Source organism: Podarcis pityusensis (assembly GCF_964106645.2).
Source record: "Podarcis pityusensis genome assembly, chromosome: Z".
NCBI lineage: Eukaryota > Metazoa > Chordata > Lepidosauria > Squamata > Lacertidae > Podarcis > Podarcis pityusensis.
Window position 1 is genome coordinate 8,946,011 of NC_138044.1, and position 18,531 is coordinate 8,964,541.

Here is an 18,531-nt window from a genome sequence, read left to right on the forward strand (position 1 = left end):
ACCCTGGCTTGACTGGGGGTTCATGCAAAGTGTATGCACACCTCTAATAAGCACGATATATCAAGGCAGGGCGGGGGATACAGAGCCACAGGAAAGCATCCCGACTGATTCTGCACAAAGCATATAGTTTCAGCAAATATATTGGGATTCTTTTGCAGCATGTAACCCATTTTCTTAGGGTGAATCAGAGTTCTGGAGGGGAGGGGTCCATGGAAGAAGTTGAGAATATGGTGATTGACTTAGATTCTAATACATGGTACTCCACCTGTTTGCCTGATGCACCTTCCTGTCCCAGATCTCCTTTCTTGCCTCGGGGCCCCTGAAAGAAAGAAAGAAAGAAAGAGTAACAGTAACACTAGAGCTGAAAGTTTGTTCAATGAATCAATGAATCAACTAAAAACATTTAGCTTGCCTAAAACAGAGATCTTCAGATGTTGCTTCTAGAGGGTCACAGGTTAGGAAGATAGGAAGCTGCCTTATACTGAGTCAAATCCATTGGTCCATGTAGCTTAGGTTTGTCTACGCTGGTTGGCAGCAGCTCTCCAGGGTTTCAGATTGTCTTTTCCAGCCCCACCTGAAGTTTCTGGGGGAAATGCAGGTGCTCTAAAGCCTTCCCTTTATCCTGAATGCCCATTGGTGGATCAGAATGTATCTCTAATTAATCCGGTCTTCTATTTGAATACACACATGTATTGGGGGGGGGGGGACATGGGTGGTGCTGTGGTCTAAACCACAGAGCCTAGGACTTGCCGATCAGAAGGTCGGCAGTTCGAATCCCCGCAACGGGGTGAGCTCCTGTTGCTCGGTCCCAGCTCCTGCCAGCCTAGCAGTTCGAAAGCACCTCAAAGTGCAAGTAGATAAATAGGTACACCTCCAGCGGGAAGGTAAACGGCGTTTCCGTGCACTGCTCTAGTTTGCCAGAAGCAGCTTAGTCATGCTGGCCACATGACCCGGAAGCTGTATGCTGGCTCCCTCGGCCAGTAAAGCGAGATGAGCGCCGCAACCCCAGAGTTGGTCATGACTGGACCTAATGGTCAGGGGTCCCTTTACCTTTATGTATTCAGAGATATCTGTCCCATATGAAATCCCTCCCCACTGATCCCCTAAATGAATAGAAAAAGCAGCAAGGAGAACCGACTCACATCAAGGCCAACTAGCCCTGCTGCTCCAGTTTTACCAGGGGGACCGCAATCGCCCTAAAAATCCAAGGGAGAGAAAACAAACATGTTCAATTGTAAAATTGCAAGCGGAGTATGCAACTATTATATCTTGCCAGTAGCATAGCTAGACAGGGGCAGGGGGTGGGAGGTAGGGAGTCTGCACTGGGTGGGGAGGCATAGGGCGCCATGGGGGTCTGTAGTGCACACTGTGGCTGCTGTGCATTGGGGGAGGGAATCTGGGTGGCACGGTGGTTGCTTGGGCATTTCGGTCACTGCAGGGGGGTGGAGCCACTTTCCGTCCCTGAAATCGGCATCTACGGAATTTTGGTGGCTGCCCTAAAAACAGCTCAGATGCCAGCAGAGGTTAGTATGTGGCTGTATCTTGCCTTCTGCCTGTTAAAAGATGTACAGCCCCATCTATATCAGCTCTACCCCATTCCACTGCATGAGTAGACCAGGCCATGCAAAACAGATCTGTGGGTACTAACTATGATAGCTATGTTCTACCTCCCCTGTCAGAGGCAGTATGCCTCTTGTGACCTGCTGCTGGGAAATGCAGGTAGGGAAAGGTGCTGTTGTGCTTAAGTCCTGCAGGCTTCATCTGGACATCTGGTTGGCCATTGTGAGAACAAGATGCTGGACTAGATGAGCCTTTAGCCTGATCCAGCAGCACCCTTTTTATGTGCTTATGTTCTTATGTTCTTCAGATCTATGATATAATAAAGTAGATACAGTTTTCTTTGCACAATACATGCTTTTCATGGATAAGGTTCAGCCCTTAAAAAGCAATTGAATGCACCTGAGCACCTAGCTCCACCAGTACATAGAATCATAGAATAGAATCATAGAGTTGGAAGAGACCACAAGGGCCATCGAGTCCAACCCCCTGCCAAGCAGGAAACACCATCAGAGCACTCCTGACATATGGTTGTCAAGCCTCTGCTTAAAGACCTCCAAAGAAGGAGACTCCACCACACTCCTTGGCAGCAAATTCCACTGTCAAACAGCTCTTACTGTCAGGAAGTTCTTCCTAATGTTTAGGTGGAATCTTCTTTCTTGTAGTTTGGATCCATTGCTCCGTGTCCGCTTCTCTGGAGCAGCAGAAAACAACCTTTCTCCCTCCTCTATGTGACATCCTTTTATATATTTGAACATGGCTATCATATCACCCCTTAACCTCCTCTTCTCCAGGCTAAACATGCCCAGCTCCCTTAGCCGTTCCTCATAAGGCATCGTTTCCAGGCCTTTGACCATTTTGGTTGCCCTCCTCTGGACACGTTCCAGTTTGTCAGTGTCCAACATCAAGTTCCCCATATCGTCTGATGCACAGGCAGGTCTGAACCATGATGTTTCTCTTTTTATGCATGAGCTACTGTCAAAATATAGCCCCAAGAATTGCTCAAAGGGGTTTGTGAGCTCAGAGTGAGATCATTGCTACATATTACATATTGCAACTTCCCAAAGCAGAGAAAATTAAGGGCAGTGCTGAAGGGTTTAATGCATTATCTTCTTTTTTAGATGAGAGAGCATAAGAGACCTAGGTTGTAACATCAGATTTATACAAGCAGAGCAAAGTGGAATCAAAGAGGCTCCTCCTGCAGCAGGTAAATCTGCCATTGGGATTCCCGGAGGGTGGCTGTCTCCCTTTATGCATCCTCCGTTTTAGTTATACCATACAAAGACAGTGCAGTCTCTGCCTTCTGCTTGTCTGTTTCAGAGTCCAAAATCAAATGGCAAACTTCTTCCTAAAGCGCTTTTCTGGCAACATCCAACCTGCAGTGTCATCTCCCAAAGGCTGGAGAGAGATTCTCTGATATGAAGGACATTACAATTCTTTTGCTTAAGAAACTAAGCATTTCCCACTCAAAGTGAAAGGTCCATACACTGTAATCAAGATGGCAAGATTCAACAACATCATCAGCTAAGAGCTAGGTCTTACCTTTGGGCCAGGCTCTCCTTTCCCACCTATATCTCCTTTCGATCCTTCCCGGCCATCAAAACCCTGGAGACCTTGAACACCCTTGGTACCCACAGGGCCTGCTGCACCCTAGAGAATGCAAATGAGAGACAGCACAATCTTTTACATTTCTTTTTGAAATTGCCAATATGCTGTACATAGAAAGAGCAGCAAGAAGAGATGGTCCCCCATCCCAGCAGCATGGTAGGAAATGTAGTTTTTCTAGCATTCTTTTCTCTTATTTCCACTCCAACAAAAACAAAACAAGAATATCAAGCAACTGCTTTATTCATCCTCAATTGCTGCCAGTTTTCTTTCATCTTCCTTGTATTTACTGCTTTAGGGGAACATCTAGAGTTTGTGTGAATGTGCGTACACATGCACACACTCACTGGAACTGAAGTCCAACAACATCTAATGCATGGGGAAGGAGTACGGGTTCCCCAACTCTGCTAGATAAACTCTTAATTTGAGCAGCTTCACTGCTGAAGCAGCATCTCCTGAGCTCTGCCTTCCTGAACCATAATAATAGACAAGTACTTACAGAAGGACCTGGCTTGCCCTGATCTCCCTTCCTCCCATCGTCTCCTGGGAAGCCCTGAAATAAAGAAATAACAACACTTTTATTCACAGTCATATTTTATTTATGCAGTGCTTGCATGTTCAAAATGTTTCAGTGACTTTTATTTTGTTAAAAAGGAAGAACGATATAAGGTAGGTCAGAATTCTTATCTACATTTTGCTAACATTTTGTGTGTGTATGTGGCTGAGTAAAAGCAACATGCCTAAGTCTAATTAAGGCAAGACAGGGTTAATACTATAAAGTAAGCTGTCCTATCAGGTTTAGCTACATCCACTTCCCTTCCATTGGGAGGAAATGGGTAATCAAACCTATTGTTCTCCCCCAGTCTACCTAAGAAGCTCAGTGTGTGAGGCGGACTGCGCTGATTGTCCAAGCTCAGACCATATGGCTCTCATGAGCCATTTGTTACTATACCAATAATTTAAGAACTTGCACCACTTTGGAACTAAACTAAGTTCTACTGCCTGTGCAACCTTTCTGACTGATGTATGGAAAGGCACAAGAAGCTGAACTTTGGAGAATTGTAAGTAAACCATTGTAACTTAATAAATGTATGGTCTTTTCCTAGGGTGGGGGAAGAGGAGATTATTTTGGAACTCACTTGGAAATATATATTTTAAAGGTCTAACAGAATATACTTCCACACTTTACTTTGCTGCTTATTTTGAGTTTTTAAATCTCTGCTGGTGTTCTCTCACCAAAACGTACTTGCCTCAAACCTGGATCTTGGCATCCAGGGAGTTCTCCTTTTATACCTACTTTGCTTCCTTGCCACCATCAAATACATGGTGGGCTGGTGAAAGGGCATGGGGAAGGGCTTTAGCTCAATGGCACAGTATTTTTTTTGTTTGCACAGGGTCCCTGGCATCTCCAGGTGGGGCTGGGAGAGACACCTCTTTGTAGCACCAGAGTGCCATTGCTAGTCAGTGCAGGATATACTGAGCTAGACAGGACCAATGGTTTGACTTGGGTCAGGCAGCCTCCCTATACTCCTGTTTTATTCAGCTCTTTATTCAGAGCAAGAGGGCTTGGAACATACATTGCTCTTTGATGAAAGACAAAAAGCTGAGTGACAGAACTCATGCTTTCTATGCAAAAGACCTCCAGTTCAGTCCTCAGCATCTCCAGGTAGGCTCTTGCCTGAAATCCTGGAGAGCCACTGCCAGTCAGTGCAGACAATACTGAACTAGCTGGAACAGTGGTCTAGTCTGGATGAGGCAATTTCCCACATTTCTATGAAAAACATCTGCCTCTAGCTGGGACGTTGGTGGTGCTGTGGGTTAAACCACAAAGCCTAGGACTTGCCGATTAGAAGGTCGGCGGTTCGAATCCCCGCGACAGGGCGAGCTCCCATTGCTCGGTCCCTGCTCCTGCCAACCTAGCAGTTCGAAAGCACGTCAAAGTGCAAGTAGATAAATAGGTATCGCTCTGGCAGGAAGGTAAACCGCGTTTCCGTGCGCTGCTCTGGTTCACCAGAAGCGGCTTAGTCATGCTGGCCACATGACCCGGAAGCTGTACGCTGGCTCCCTCGGCCAGTAAAGCGAGATGAGCGCTGCAACCCCAGAGTTGGTCACGATTGGACCTAATGGTCAGGGGTCCCTTTACATTTGCTAGCAGGAGTCTCTGCCTGGAGGGTTGTGGTAACACTGGCTGCTAGTGATGGATAAATCTGCTAATGTGTTTCTCTTGATTTCTTCTTTTTCCCCTCTGAAGGTCAGCTCTCCACATTTCTCCATTAATTTGTGGTTTTCAAACAAACAAAAATCCTCTTGAACCTCTGGCAGCATTTTAACGTTCTCCTATTTCTAGTGCAAATTTCTTCCCCATGCTTACCTTGTGTTTTTATGTTGCAAACCACCCTGAGATCTATGGATGAACAGGCCGGTATACAAATTTAATAAATAATAATAATAGACAGCACCTGGTTCTCCAGATCTTTATGAGGGCAATGTGATCCAACTATACTTCTGATTTACACAACTTTTCGAAAGCAATATTGTTTTACAGAATGCACTGTTGTATGCTATTTCCCCAGTGCATGCATTTTTATTTTTTCTATAAATTTTCTTTATACATATCAGATATATACATTTCACTGATTTTACAATCATTTTGACATTTTAAAACTTGACTTCCTTCCCCCTCTTTCTGCGATTCCTTAAATTTATTTTTAATATCTTCTGCATATCCAAATTAACTAAACTTACTCAGTTATTTCTCTTCTTTAAATATATACTCTTATGTAGCTGCAGGTTATTACTATAATCCTGACAGTGTTTCTATGTGTTTACAATATATCTGTAAATATTCAATAAACCATTTCCATTCTTTTATAGAAAGTATGTTATCTTGATTTCTTATTCTTCCAGTATGTGCATTTTTCATGCAGGCTTTCCTCTAATAATAGTTTTGCACACATTTATTTTAGTAGCAAAAAAACTCGAGAAGTGTGAATTTTGAAGGATGACTGTGTTTTGATTTGCATATCATTCCAGTAAATGCAAATATGATAGCATCCTATTAAATTGTGAATGTTATTATTATTATTATGAAACTTCTATACCACCCTTCGCCCAAAGATCACAGGGCAGTTTACAGTATCAAAACACCTACTGATGGTATTCCAGACCTATAATTATGAGGGGAGTGTGATCCACCTATACATATTATTTATAGCTCAAGAAGAATGAGATTTGGGTACCAAGTGCCTTGCCCTTACCACCAGTCCGGTAGCACCACTAGGTCCAATTGCACCATGAGGTCCTGGCTTTCCCTGAGAGGAAGAAGAAAAGGAGGGGTGGGAAGAATTGTGAAATAGGAAGCACCATTTTGCTACCTGGGAAACAGGTGAGCTGCCTCAGTTAAGTTGACGATACTGACTCACTGCACACACATATACTTCTCCCAAAGCTATAATCATATTTTTGTCCCATATCCCTTACTCTACCAGCAATGTCATGGGCAAAAAAATGGACATACCTTCATTCCTTCAGGTCCATCCAATCCTGGAAGCCCCCGGACTCCAATTTCACCCTGCAATGCCAAAAAAAGAGCAGAGGTCACTGACAAGACACATCTCTCTGGCTTATGGCTGGATTTGATGTGTGTCATGTTCCCAGCTTGAGGGCCCCAGTGCTGGCCTGAGGAGGGCTCTGATTCATTTGAATGCTGGACTCCTGGAGGTGCAGCAGCAGTAGAACACAACAAGAAGTTTCACCAGCATGCAGCAGCAAGTTGACATCAAACCACTGTTTATTTTGGAGGGCCACAAGTACCGCTACCTCTAATTCTTGCCATGCTGGCTGGGGGTTGATGGGAGTTGTAGTTCAACAACATCTAGAGGGCCACAGGCCCTCCTATTCCTGCTTTGGGATCCAGGGGTACTGCTGAGCAGCCCAGCTCAGCGGTCCAAGATGTCATGCCTCCTGTATCCTGCAATGATCTGGACACAGAGTTAGAGGCAACAGGGGCACCAGATGCGGAGCCAGGGCTGGAGCTGGGTTTAGAGCTGCCTGTGGAAGATAGAGAGACTACTGTGACAAAGGTGGTTGGGCTCCCACCAGGTGGGAGACTATGGAAAGGAAAAGTGCCCATCTTCAGGCCAGAGGGTTGACCCTCTAAGGCTCTGAAGCTCTCAAGGGGGTGAAGCCTGGAAGAAGTAGTCTGGTGACAGAAGCATAAAAGGCCTCCGTCTGCCCCCAGTTGTTGTCTATGCAAGTTGGATGTGCTCCAGGAACTGTCAACATGCCTCACCTCCAGCTCTGGCACTGGACCAGAACACAGCTCAAGGACCTTGGCCAATGCCTAAACCTTGCCAAGGTGGCATCACTTGCAGGTCCAGCATAACCTCTGTGAGGCCACAGCTATGAAATGTGACCTACCTGTGCTCCTCTTGTTCCTCCAGGTCCTGCAGTTCCAGGTATACCTGCTTGGCCCTTTATAGAAAAATAGAGGAGAGAAAATGAGGCACAGGATGGATTCAATTGATTCTCCCAATGGAAACTCTGAAGACAGAATCTGCCCTAGCTCCTTCCCCACTAGAAAAAAAAAAATTACAAGAGCAGGCATGCTTTTTAGGCACATAAGACTTTGGAGTTCCCATCAAAGGCAAGGAAATCCAGTTTGATGTTTTTGTCACTTCTCCATTTTATTGTTACAAAGGATGTTGTTATATTACTGGAATGTTTTATTCCTATTTCTTTTGGTAAAGAAATATTGTATGGTGCCCTGGAATTCATCAGGATGGAGGGATGGCCTAGAAATCTGTAAACAAATAAATTATGTAGGTCCAGGTTCACCAACTAGATAAATCCCGGGAGAACAGTGGTGGGAGGACTTGTGGGTCTCAGCTCCCTCTCCTATTGTCCATGATTGTTCAGGCAGGTTTGCAGGGGCTCATGGGGGTTGTAGTCCCCATCCCTGCACCATTAGTTGGAATGCTGTTAGTGTACTTGCCAAGAAACCCTCTTGTCCCTTTTCTCCTCTGCGACCCTTTCCACCAACTGGCCCCATAGTGCCACGTGGCCCAGGCAGCCCTGAAGGTCCTCTGCTGCCAGCGCTGCCCTGTTCCAGAAGAAAACAGAGAAAGATTCTTATTATTACTCCATTGGTTCTTAGTCTTTAACCCACTGGTGTGCCATGTCTTGGGGGGGGGTCACCTGCTAGTCACCTTCTAAGGATCACCTGCTGATTCAGGGGCTGTGTTCCATCCTGGGCAACTTTCTGGTGTGCATACACCAGTGGTGGGCAGGCCCAGAGGCAAAAATAGGTGGAGTAATAAATATAAATTTGACATCTGTACAGTAGGCTAGTTTCTACACACACACACACACACACACACACACACACACACACAAACCTACCTCTATCCTTCCTCCAGGCAAGCGAGTGGCATTACCAGAGCTTGAGAATAAATTCAAGCCAGGCAAAAACAGTTAAGGAGGGTGCCAAGGGCATGTGATTGGAGAGAGTTATGAGCATAGCTGTCAACTTTCAGATTTGAAAATAAGGGATCAGCAGCCTCAAAAATAAGGGATCAGCAGCTTCACCTGTCCCGGGGACAGTCTATGGGATATCTAACAATCCAGGATAGCAGCGGGAAACGGCGCTGGAATAAGGGAATTTCTCGCAAAAAAAAGGGAAGCTTGACAGCTATGGTCATGAGGGATGCAGAGAGAGAGAATCCTGTGGACCAGGTCTGAGGTTCCTCACCCATGTCATAAAACTCTCCTCTGCTGGTTGTCTGAAGCCATTGCAACATTTTATTTTATTTTAACTGTTGGCCACTGTGAGAATAGGAAGCTGGACCAGATGGGCCATTGGCCTGGTTCACTTAGGGATCTTCTTATGTTTTTCATCCCTGACTATCATCCCTGATAATTGGTCGTGCTGACTGGAGCTAATGGGAGTTGCAGTCCAACCTCTGGATGGCCACAGGTTCTCTATCTTTGCCTTATGTTAGAATAATAGAATCCTAGGATTGTTGAGTTGGAAGGGACCCCCAAGGGGTATCTAGTCCAACGCTCTGCAATACAGTATATGCTGTTGCTGTCATATTTATTACCTGCCCTTTACCAGTAGATTCCAGGGTGTGTTACAACAAATTTTAGATCAGTATTAAATGTAGCCAAAACAAATTGAAACCACAGGAATACACTAGGAATGAACATAGTACAATGGATGACGTGTCAGACCAGGACCTGAGAGCCCAGGGTTTGAATCCCTACTCATTCGTGAAACTTGCTGGGTGACCTTGGACTAGTCCATCCTTACCCTACCTCACAGAGCTGTTGTGGGGGGTTAAATGAAGAAGGGGAGAACCATGTAGGCCAGATTGAGCTCTTTGGGAATAAAAGTTGGGATATAAATGCAATAAATATTTAATAATAATAAATAAATTGTTTTCCAAGTTTGGACTTTTTAACAAACAAACCAACAAACAAACCAGTGTTCATGACACTCCCTGGGTGACCTTAGGCAATTCACACTCTCTCAGTCTAACCTACCTCACAAGGATAACACAGAATGGGAAGAGAACTATGTATACCACCTTGAATTCCTTGAAGGAAAGATGGAATATAAATGCAATAAACATGCAAATGTGGTCAAAATGGAACACTCAATGCTTTAAATGACTGCGATACACACACACACACACACACACACACACACACACATATATATATATCTGCCTCCCACTTCTCAATTTTGTCTCAGCTCTTCATCATGCCCAGTTCTGCTCAAGCTGGTTCATGATATTGTTTTAAGTACTGTATTTTTCCGTGTATAAGACTAGGTTTTTTTCCTAAAAAAATAATGTCAAAAGTTAGGGGGCATCTTATACACGGAGCCATCTCCCCCATTTTTTAAAATCTGAGTCCCCCAAAATAGGGGGCGTCTTATACATGGGGGCATCTTATAGATGGAAAAATACTGTATATTCTAAGGAAAGAGAGAATATACCCTCAAGCCATTCAAACATTCTGAGAGATTATTGGTGAGAGGGAGATAGACAGGGGGAAATCAGGACAGATCTACTACACCTTTTTTCCCTTTGGCCCTGGATCTCCTGGATTTCCAGGGTCTCCATCGTCACCCTGTAGAAGAGAAGCACATCTCTTTAGGAAAGGGGCTTTGTACCATAACATCAAACCCTGTGCTCAGAATTCCCCACAGCAACCCCATGCATGAATCCAGTTTCCTGGATACTGAGTCCAATGACACTGGCCAATGGCGTCTGCTTTTTGTCTCACACCATGCCCACTGATGTGAATTAAATTTAGTGTGGCATGTCCAAAAGCTACAGTTCCATAGTGCGACAGGCCCTGCAATGTGAAAGGAGTACTGCAGAACAGAGCAGAAAGACTAGCATTACAATCAGAAAAAAACCCTTTTAACATCCCCCACATCTGAATGCACCCTTGCTGTTGATAACCTGGCCTGAGAAACCCACTTCAAAGGAATTGTGTGCACATTACCTCTTTTCCCAGCTCTCCATATCCACCAGGCTGCCCTTCAGGGCCCTTCTCTCCGGTCTCTCCAATGTTACCTTGAACACCTGCGGCCCCTGGGGCTCCTTTGTTACCCTGGAAAGCAATAATAAAGGAAGTATGACATTGGAACGAGCTGCACTTGAGTCTGAATTTACTCACAGTATACTGATGGTGGTCGCAGCTGCAAATCACAAAGGGCTCCTCCTCCAGACTCAGTGTATCAGGACAGATTAAATAAAGTACTTCTTCATGCATCACATGATTAATCTATGGAGCTTATTCTCACATTGGCCACCTGATGCCCATGAAAAAACTGCTAGCAGGAACCAAGCGCAGCAGCACTCTCTCTTCCTGTGGCTTCCAGTAACTGGTATTCAGAAGCATTACTGCCTCTGACTGTGGAGTCAGAGCAGAGCCATTGTGGCTACTACCATAGATAGCCTACTCCTTCATTAATTTGTCCAGTCCTCTTTTAGAGCCATTCAGGTTGGTGGCCAACACTGCCTCCTGTGGGAGTGAGTTCCATTGCTTAACTATGAGCTGTATGAAAAGGAAGAAAAAGAAGAGTTTGGATTTGATATCCCGCTTTATCACTACCCTAATGAGTCTCAAGAGGGACGTGGGTGGCACTGTGGGTTAAACCACAGAGCCTAGGACTTGCCGATCAGAAGGTCGGTGGTTCAAATCCCTGTGACGGGGTGAGCTCCCATTGCTCGGTCCCTGCTCCCGCCAACCTAGCAGTTCGAAAGCACCTCAAAGTGCAAGTAGATAAATAGGTACCACTCTGGCGGGAAGGTAAATGGCATTTCCATGCGCTGCTCTGGTTCACCAGAAGCGGCTTACACATGCTGGCCACATGACCCAGAAGCTGTATGCTGGCTCCCTTGGCCAATAAAGCAAGATGAGCGCCGCAACCCCAGAGTCAGTCACGACTGGACCTAACGGTCAGGGGTCCCTTTACCTTTACCTAATGAGTCTCAAAGTGGCTAACAATCTCCTTTCCCTTCCTCCCCCACAACAAACACTCTGTGAGGTGAGTGGGGCTGAGAGACTTCAGAGAAGTGTGACTGGCCCAAGGTCACCCAGCAGCTGCATGTGGAGGAGCGTGGAATCGAACCTGGTTCACCAGATTGCGAGTCCACTGCTCTGAACCACTACACCACACTGGCTCACCACTGAAGAGGTCCTTTGTTTTATGTGTCCTGAATCTTCCAATATTCAGCTTCATTGGATGTCCACAAGTTCTAGTGTTAAGAGAGGGAAGAATGTGCTTCTCTGTCCACTTTCTCCATGCCATGCATAATTCTATAAACTTCTATCATGTCATTAGTTCTCTAAACTAAAAAGTCCCAAATGCTGCAACCTTTTCTCAACTGTAGCCACAAGAACCTTTGAGCAGATGAATGCTTGGCAGGGGGTTGGACTCGATGGCCCTTGTGGTCTCTTCCAACTCTATGATTCTATGATTCTATGAATTTGGCAAATGGGAGTCCCACGGGCGGAAGAATGCTAATCAAGCTTCTTCCTATAGAACAAGAGCAACATCCTCTGAATTTTAAGATTCTCAAAACCAGGTGGTTCAAGATAAAACTTGTTAGCACTCACCTGTTCCCCTTTTAACCCAGGTTGACCTTCCACTCCAGGTATGCCTGGGACACCCTAGAGGGAAAAGAAACACACAATGATAACCCTGCACTCTGTTTTAAACACACACATCCACATAGAAAAAAGAGAGCACAAATATCACAGGCTGGTGGATTTCACAAGGTTTCGGTATGGATTAAGGATAGGGGATAGATTTATTCCCCAGATAGTCCCGGATTTGCACGTTGCAGAGAAGACACAGTTCTCATTTGAAATTCACACTCCTGCATTTTGCAACACAGAATTTTCCACTAGAAGATATGTACAAAAATGTGTGTGTCAAATATATAAAACTGATACACTTTTGGCTAGTATAAGCATTTGGACAAGGAAGTTCCCTTTATCGGAGTGCAATCACATATATGAAACTGCATTCTGAAAGAGGGAAATTGCTTGATAAAATGCGTATACTAGCCAAAACTATGTACAAAAAAATAATAATACTCACATTAGGAGAAAGCTGCATGAAAATGGATACAAATTTTCATGCAGACTCTTTTGCAATGGGAGAACTGAAGTTAATGTGTTTGCATGTTTGTGTATAGAATAACGAGGCCCTATCTGCACCACTGTAGTTTAAGGGTGCTGAGAGTTGCTAGGACACCACCATCACCAGTATTCCCCTCACAGAGTTCCAATTCCCAGAGTTCTCTTTAGGTATTTTTTAATACATCTCCATCAAGTTTCTAGCATTGTAAGCAAGACAGTACCTGATAGAAAACAAGAGAGAGAGGGAAAGAGGATGCATTCTACTATATTTCCATACCTGCTCTCCATCCAGCCCACTGACACCAGCTGCACCAGGGCCTCCAGAGGCACCCTAAAGAAAAAGGGGTATTCAGCAATATAGGCTGCAAAAGATGGGTTTACACAGAACAGTGCTGCTCAGACTGGGGAAGCCCACAGCTTAGTGGTAGAGTATCTAGTTGGCACGCGGAAAACTCCAGGTTCAATCCCAGGCATTTCCAGGTAAGCAATTCAAATCCAACACTGACACCTACTGGTATAAATATTTCAGAAGGTATATATAGAAAGTGGGATGTATTTAGCAGGTGCCAAAAGTGCAACAGAGAAGGTGCCTGTCTGATATGCAATGGGAAGGAGTTCTAAGTTCTAACATGACTCCAAAAGTCCAACATTGTGTGGAAAGTATTTCCTGAAAGGATAGCATTTGCAGAGGATGCTCTCCTGCAGAACACAGGGATCAGTTGTGTACACAGGGTATGAGATGATCTTTTAAGATCAGTATCCCAGCTCTTACGAGAACAAAAGAATGCCTTTAGCACTTTGACATGTAGCAAGCTTGGAAGACCAGTGTGTGGGTGAGATCCTCTTACTTCTACCTTTAACTTACCTTTTCTCCTTTCTCTCCAATGGGCCCCCCTAGACCCGCTGGCCCATCTCTTCCCTGTAAAGACAGTACACAGTTTACAATTAAGGACAAGTGGACATCTCCTGTTGTACATTAGGATTGGTTCGTATGATGATAATCTGCTCCTCCACCTACCTACTAGGATAAACTCGGGAAAATGTCTAAAATTAAATCCTGGAAATAGCAGGTGAGTTTCTTGTTGTTATTTTAATTGTGCTTCCTTCTCATGCTCCCCACCCCCCTTTACAGGTTATTGATGGTAATAGTTAAATCAGGAACACCTGAGGCAATCACTTAAATCAATGCACATACACACTAGTGCAGAAGGCTAATTTCTAGTAATACACTCACGCATCTCTGTCTTCCATCCAGGCATTATCAATGGTGCCATTCTAGCCAGGTAAAAACACTCAAGTAGGATGTGAAGTAGGGATGGTGAGGGGTGCAGTCTGGAGAGAATCTCAAGAGACTTGGGGGACTGCTTTTGGCACCCAAGCCAGGGCTTTCCGTCCTTGGCATACGTAACAGTGAAACTGTCCTTCATTCACAGCACAGAGAGACCGGCAATTCTTTTCTCTATGGGACAAAGGGGTTGGCTTGTTTACACAAGCCATCTGGGCACTCCTTGATGTTGATATCCCTTCAGTCCTGCCTGGCTAAGAAGACCCTCTTACCCCCACTGAACCTGAAGCTGTCACCAAGCTCCAAAACATGTAGCATCCAGGCACAGATACGTATGTGTACATACCGGGCACCCTGGTGGACCAGTCACTCCCACTGGACCAATGGGCCCTGCTTCTCCTGCTAGTCCTGACTTTCCTGGGATGCCATTTTGTCCATGTATACCAGGAAGTCCCTATGGAGTAGGAAAAAACATTTCTAGGTGGGAAAAATCAAGGTGCACAAGTGCATTTCATAAAGGAAGAGAAGAACATTTTCATTTGCAAGCTCATAAAGAGATGAAGATGGCAGAAATCCCCTTCTTTCTTGCCAAGACTGTGGGAAGGGGCATGGCAGGATCAGGGCTAAATGAGCCCCTGCCCATGCTCAGGTAACCATATGCTTACCAAGGTTCCATGAAATCCCCTGGGGCCCACATCTCCCATTCTGCCCTGAAAGAAATGAGAAGGTTATTCCTGAAGAGGATGGGCACCATCTTTTCATACTCTAGCCTCTAGTTTTCATGTTCATCTTTGAGTAGGGTGGGGTACTGCAGGATGAGCATTTTTAGCAGGATAATGTGGTGGTCTCCTTCATGGATCACTGCCTTGCCATGGCGAAGGGGCTTGAATAACTCAAGAGAAGCTATGAGCTATGCCGTGCAGGACCACCCAAGATGGACAGGTCATAGCGGAGAGTTTTGACCAAACGTGATCCACCTGGATCCCAGGACTATGGGAGTCATAGTTCAGTTGCACCTGGAAGGCCATAGTTTAGCCGCCTTTAGTGTAGAGACATGCTCTCACCCACAGCTATGACGTCACACAAAGGCACACATTATGAAGGCCCAGGTGATCGGTATTAGTGTAAGGGTGAGTAGGTCAACTTATGTATGATGGAATGGAATGGAATGGAATGGAATGAATAAATAAATGAATGAATGAATGAATGAATGAATGAGATGGTACTTTTTTAAAAAAAGGAGATGAAAACTTTGTGAGGAGGGGAACATACCTGTGGGCCAGGAAGGCCTTTCATGCCAGATGGCCCCGGTGGACCCTATGCAGGGAGAAAAGCCAAACAAGGTAAAAAAAAACCCTGCTGCCAAATGACCACTCAGGACTCTCAGACCCTCCAAGTGTCCCTATTTTCCAGGGACGTCCCTGGTTTAGAGCAGGGGTCGGCAAGGTTTATCTTGCCTGGGTCGGATCGGTCCCACAGAGATCCCTTTGTGGGCCAGATTGCACGCAAGTGCGTGCGTGTGCCCGCAATTTTCGGCATCTGCACAGATGCGATTTCCGGCAACGTGGAAGTGAGCCCCTGCCACGCTGTGCCGGTTTAGCACAGCACACAAGTGGGTAACTCGGTTCGGGGGTTGTTCGTAGGCCGGTCAAACGACTTCTGTGGGCCACTTCCGGCCCTTGGGCCTTAGGTTGCTGACCCCTCATTTAGAGAAACCATCCCAGTTTCTGATTTGATCCCGGAATGTCCCACTTTTCCTTGGGATGTCCCTATTTTCATTGCAGAAATGTTGGAGGGTATGGAGTTATTCAACCATCAAGCTATCTGAAGGCAATCCTTTATAGAGGTTTCTTAATGTTTAATGTTTTATTATGGTTCATATGTGTGGAAGCTGCCGAGAGTGGCTGGGGCAACCCAGTAAGAGGGTATAAATAGTAAAATTATCATTCTGGAATGGGACATGCCTATTTTCATCGGGAAAATGTTGGAGGGAATGGGCTCTCTAACCCTGCAAATGAACTGTGTCTCCCAGTTGATCCCAATGTAGCCCAATAGAATTGGGGAAGTTAAGAACATAAGTAGAACCTTGCTGGATCAGGCCAATGGCCCATCAGCATCCTGTCCTCATACTGTCCAACCAGATGCCTGTGGGGAAACCCACAAGCAGAACCCAAGTACAAGAGCCCTCTCCCCTTGTCTGGCTTCCCCAAAACTGGTTTTCAGGAGAATGACCGGTCCCCACATCAAATGGGGGGGCGCCTTTTTGCGTGGTCACACACAGCCCCCCGGATCCCAGTGTGGCTCCTAGTAGTTCGGGCTGGCTTCACCCTTCCCAGGCTGGATACCTGGAGATCGCCACCTCAGCCAATCGCCCAATCCAGCCTGGGGAGGTGTTGCCAGGGGATTGGCCAGGTAAGGGGAAGGACCACCCTGTCCACACAACAGAAGGTGCCTCCAACCGTTTAGGAGTAAGGGAGCATAGCAGAAAATGACACTTACTTTGGAACCAGATTTGCCTGGAAATCCAGTGGGGCCTCGGATTCCAGGCTCTCCCTGTGAAGATGGCAAAAGGCAGGGGGAGTAGAGAGAAGAGAGGACAGGAAGACATGGTTTACTATGAGATCACTTCCTTACATACAGTAGCAGCACCATCAGTGGTAGTATGGTCCTCCCATGTGGTTAGTGCATGCACAAATGCACACAGATCTCACTAATACCTGCTGACAATAGACTTACCGTATTTTTCTGTGTATAAGATGCCCCCATGTGTATTTTGGGGGACTCCAAATTAAGAAAACACCCCTCAGCACCAGTGGCGGAGCTTCATGCTCTCGCACCGGGGGGGGGGCGGAGAGCAGGTGGGGGAGGGGCTGGGGCATGTCCTGGGGGCGTGGCAAGCCGCCTGCAGGGGCATGGCACCCAGCAGGGGCAGGGGGGCAGCCGCGATGGCACCCCACCGGAGTCTTGCTGCCGGGGGCAGTGCGCTCCCCCCCACTCCTCTTCCTCCGCCAGTGCTTAGCACTACCTATGTATAAGACAAACACCAATTTTAAACCTAATTTTTTGGTTTAAAAAACCCTAGTATTATACATGGAAAAATACGGTAAGTAGGGTTTTTTTGTGAGCAAATAGCATGTTGGGGAAGAGGGATAGCTCATTAGGAAATTTCCATGGTGTCACAACCCTGGGATCTAATTCCCCATCATTAGGAGATGAGATTGTGGATTCTTGCTCAGAAGAATTACATACAATGCTACAAAAAAACACTTCCAGAATAGGTGCCCCTGGTACCAATGCCCAAGGAAATCACACTGCTCACACACACACTCAGGCCCAAGGAAATCACACTGCTATTCCCCCTAATTCAGAGGATGCCATCACAGAAGTACCAGTACAACCAGAGCCTACCCCACTCCATTAGAGTGAAAGAGTGTTGGAGAAGGCTAGGCAAAGGCCCCATTTATTATTGGTAGCTCTTACAACTGAGACAGAACTATTTGCTCCTATATTGGGCTCAGTCTACGCTTAGCTGTTGCTGAAGCAACACCGGAGCTCTGCTCTTCTTCATCATTCAACCTGAGCCCTGCACAAGGCTTGCCTCAAATGAGGTCAGTGTTTGCATACGACACATAGGGAACAATCTCCCCGTGCTCCAGTGCAGATCCCACACTCTCCACAGCTGCTTATTGTTAAGAAAGAGAGGTGGTATGTCCTAATCACATTTTTAAATAGTACGCATAAAGCTAATTAGTGTTGCAGCTCTAGCCCTCTGGAATAAGCTACCAGCTGAGATTAAGACAGGTACTTAGCATCTTAATCGCTAAGCAGTAGCCGGCGACATATTTGTTTAAGACCACACAATCATTTACGGAATATTAATTGAACAGTTTTTAGAAATGGTTTTATTGCTTGTAGATACCGTACTTTTCTGTGTATAAGACTAGTTTATTTTCTGTAAAAATCCTGCTAAAAAATGGGTAGTGCATACGGTGGACGTTTCTTTGCTTGTTGCCACAGCTGCCAGCGGCTATTGTGCATGTTATTGGTCGCTGTGTCAATGAGAGGTTTTGATGCTGTGAGAATTGGGCGGGCGATTGGCAGCTTCTGCCAGTGAGGGGACAGACGGGAAGTGGATATTGTGACGCATGCGGGTGAGCAATTTTTGGCATTCCCCCCTTAAAAAAGCCGAACAATTCTGGGCAATCTTCCACAAAAAAGCTCAACAACTCTGTGTCATCTCCCCTCATTTTCTTAAATTTGAGGCCCCCCCCCAAATAGGGGGCATCTTATACATGGGGGCGTGTTATACACGGAAAAGTATGGCACTTTGTATCTTTGTATTTCATATTGTTATTAAGAATCTGTGTCTTTTAAATTTTATCTCATTTTTAGAATCTGCATCTTTTGTATCACATCCCATT

General features: G+C 45.6%; 1 protein-coding gene across 1 annotated transcript in view; it reads right to left on the reverse strand.

The window, feature by feature from the left end:
- The window catches only part of LOC308468891 (uncharacterized protein), a 152,117-nt gene that overhangs the window by 27,464 nt on the left and 106,122 nt on the right, over positions 1-18,531 (reverse strand). Inside the window, exons 36-52 of the mRNA XM_080991362.1 lie at positions 16,610-16,663; positions 15,383-15,427; positions 14,776-14,820; positions 14,457-14,564; positions 13,691-13,744; positions 13,103-13,156; positions 12,298-12,351; positions 10,678-10,785; positions 10,243-10,296; positions 8,156-8,263; positions 7,582-7,635; positions 6,680-6,733; positions 6,420-6,473; positions 3,662-3,715; positions 3,100-3,207; positions 1,143-1,196; positions 266-319 (exon numbers count right to left, since the gene is read on the reverse strand). Of these exons, the coding sequence (XP_080847488.1) occupies positions 266-319; positions 1,143-1,196; positions 3,100-3,207; positions 3,662-3,715; positions 6,420-6,473; positions 6,680-6,733; positions 7,582-7,635; positions 8,156-8,263; positions 10,243-10,296; positions 10,678-10,785; positions 12,298-12,351; positions 13,103-13,156; positions 13,691-13,744; positions 14,457-14,564; positions 14,776-14,820; positions 15,383-15,427; positions 16,610-16,663 (1,116 nt within the window). The remainder of the gene's footprint in view (positions 1-265; positions 320-1,142; positions 1,197-3,099; positions 3,208-3,661; positions 3,716-6,419; positions 6,474-6,679; positions 6,734-7,581; positions 7,636-8,155; positions 8,264-10,242; positions 10,297-10,677; positions 10,786-12,297; positions 12,352-13,102; positions 13,157-13,690; positions 13,745-14,456; positions 14,565-14,775; positions 14,821-15,382; positions 15,428-16,609; positions 16,664-18,531) is intronic.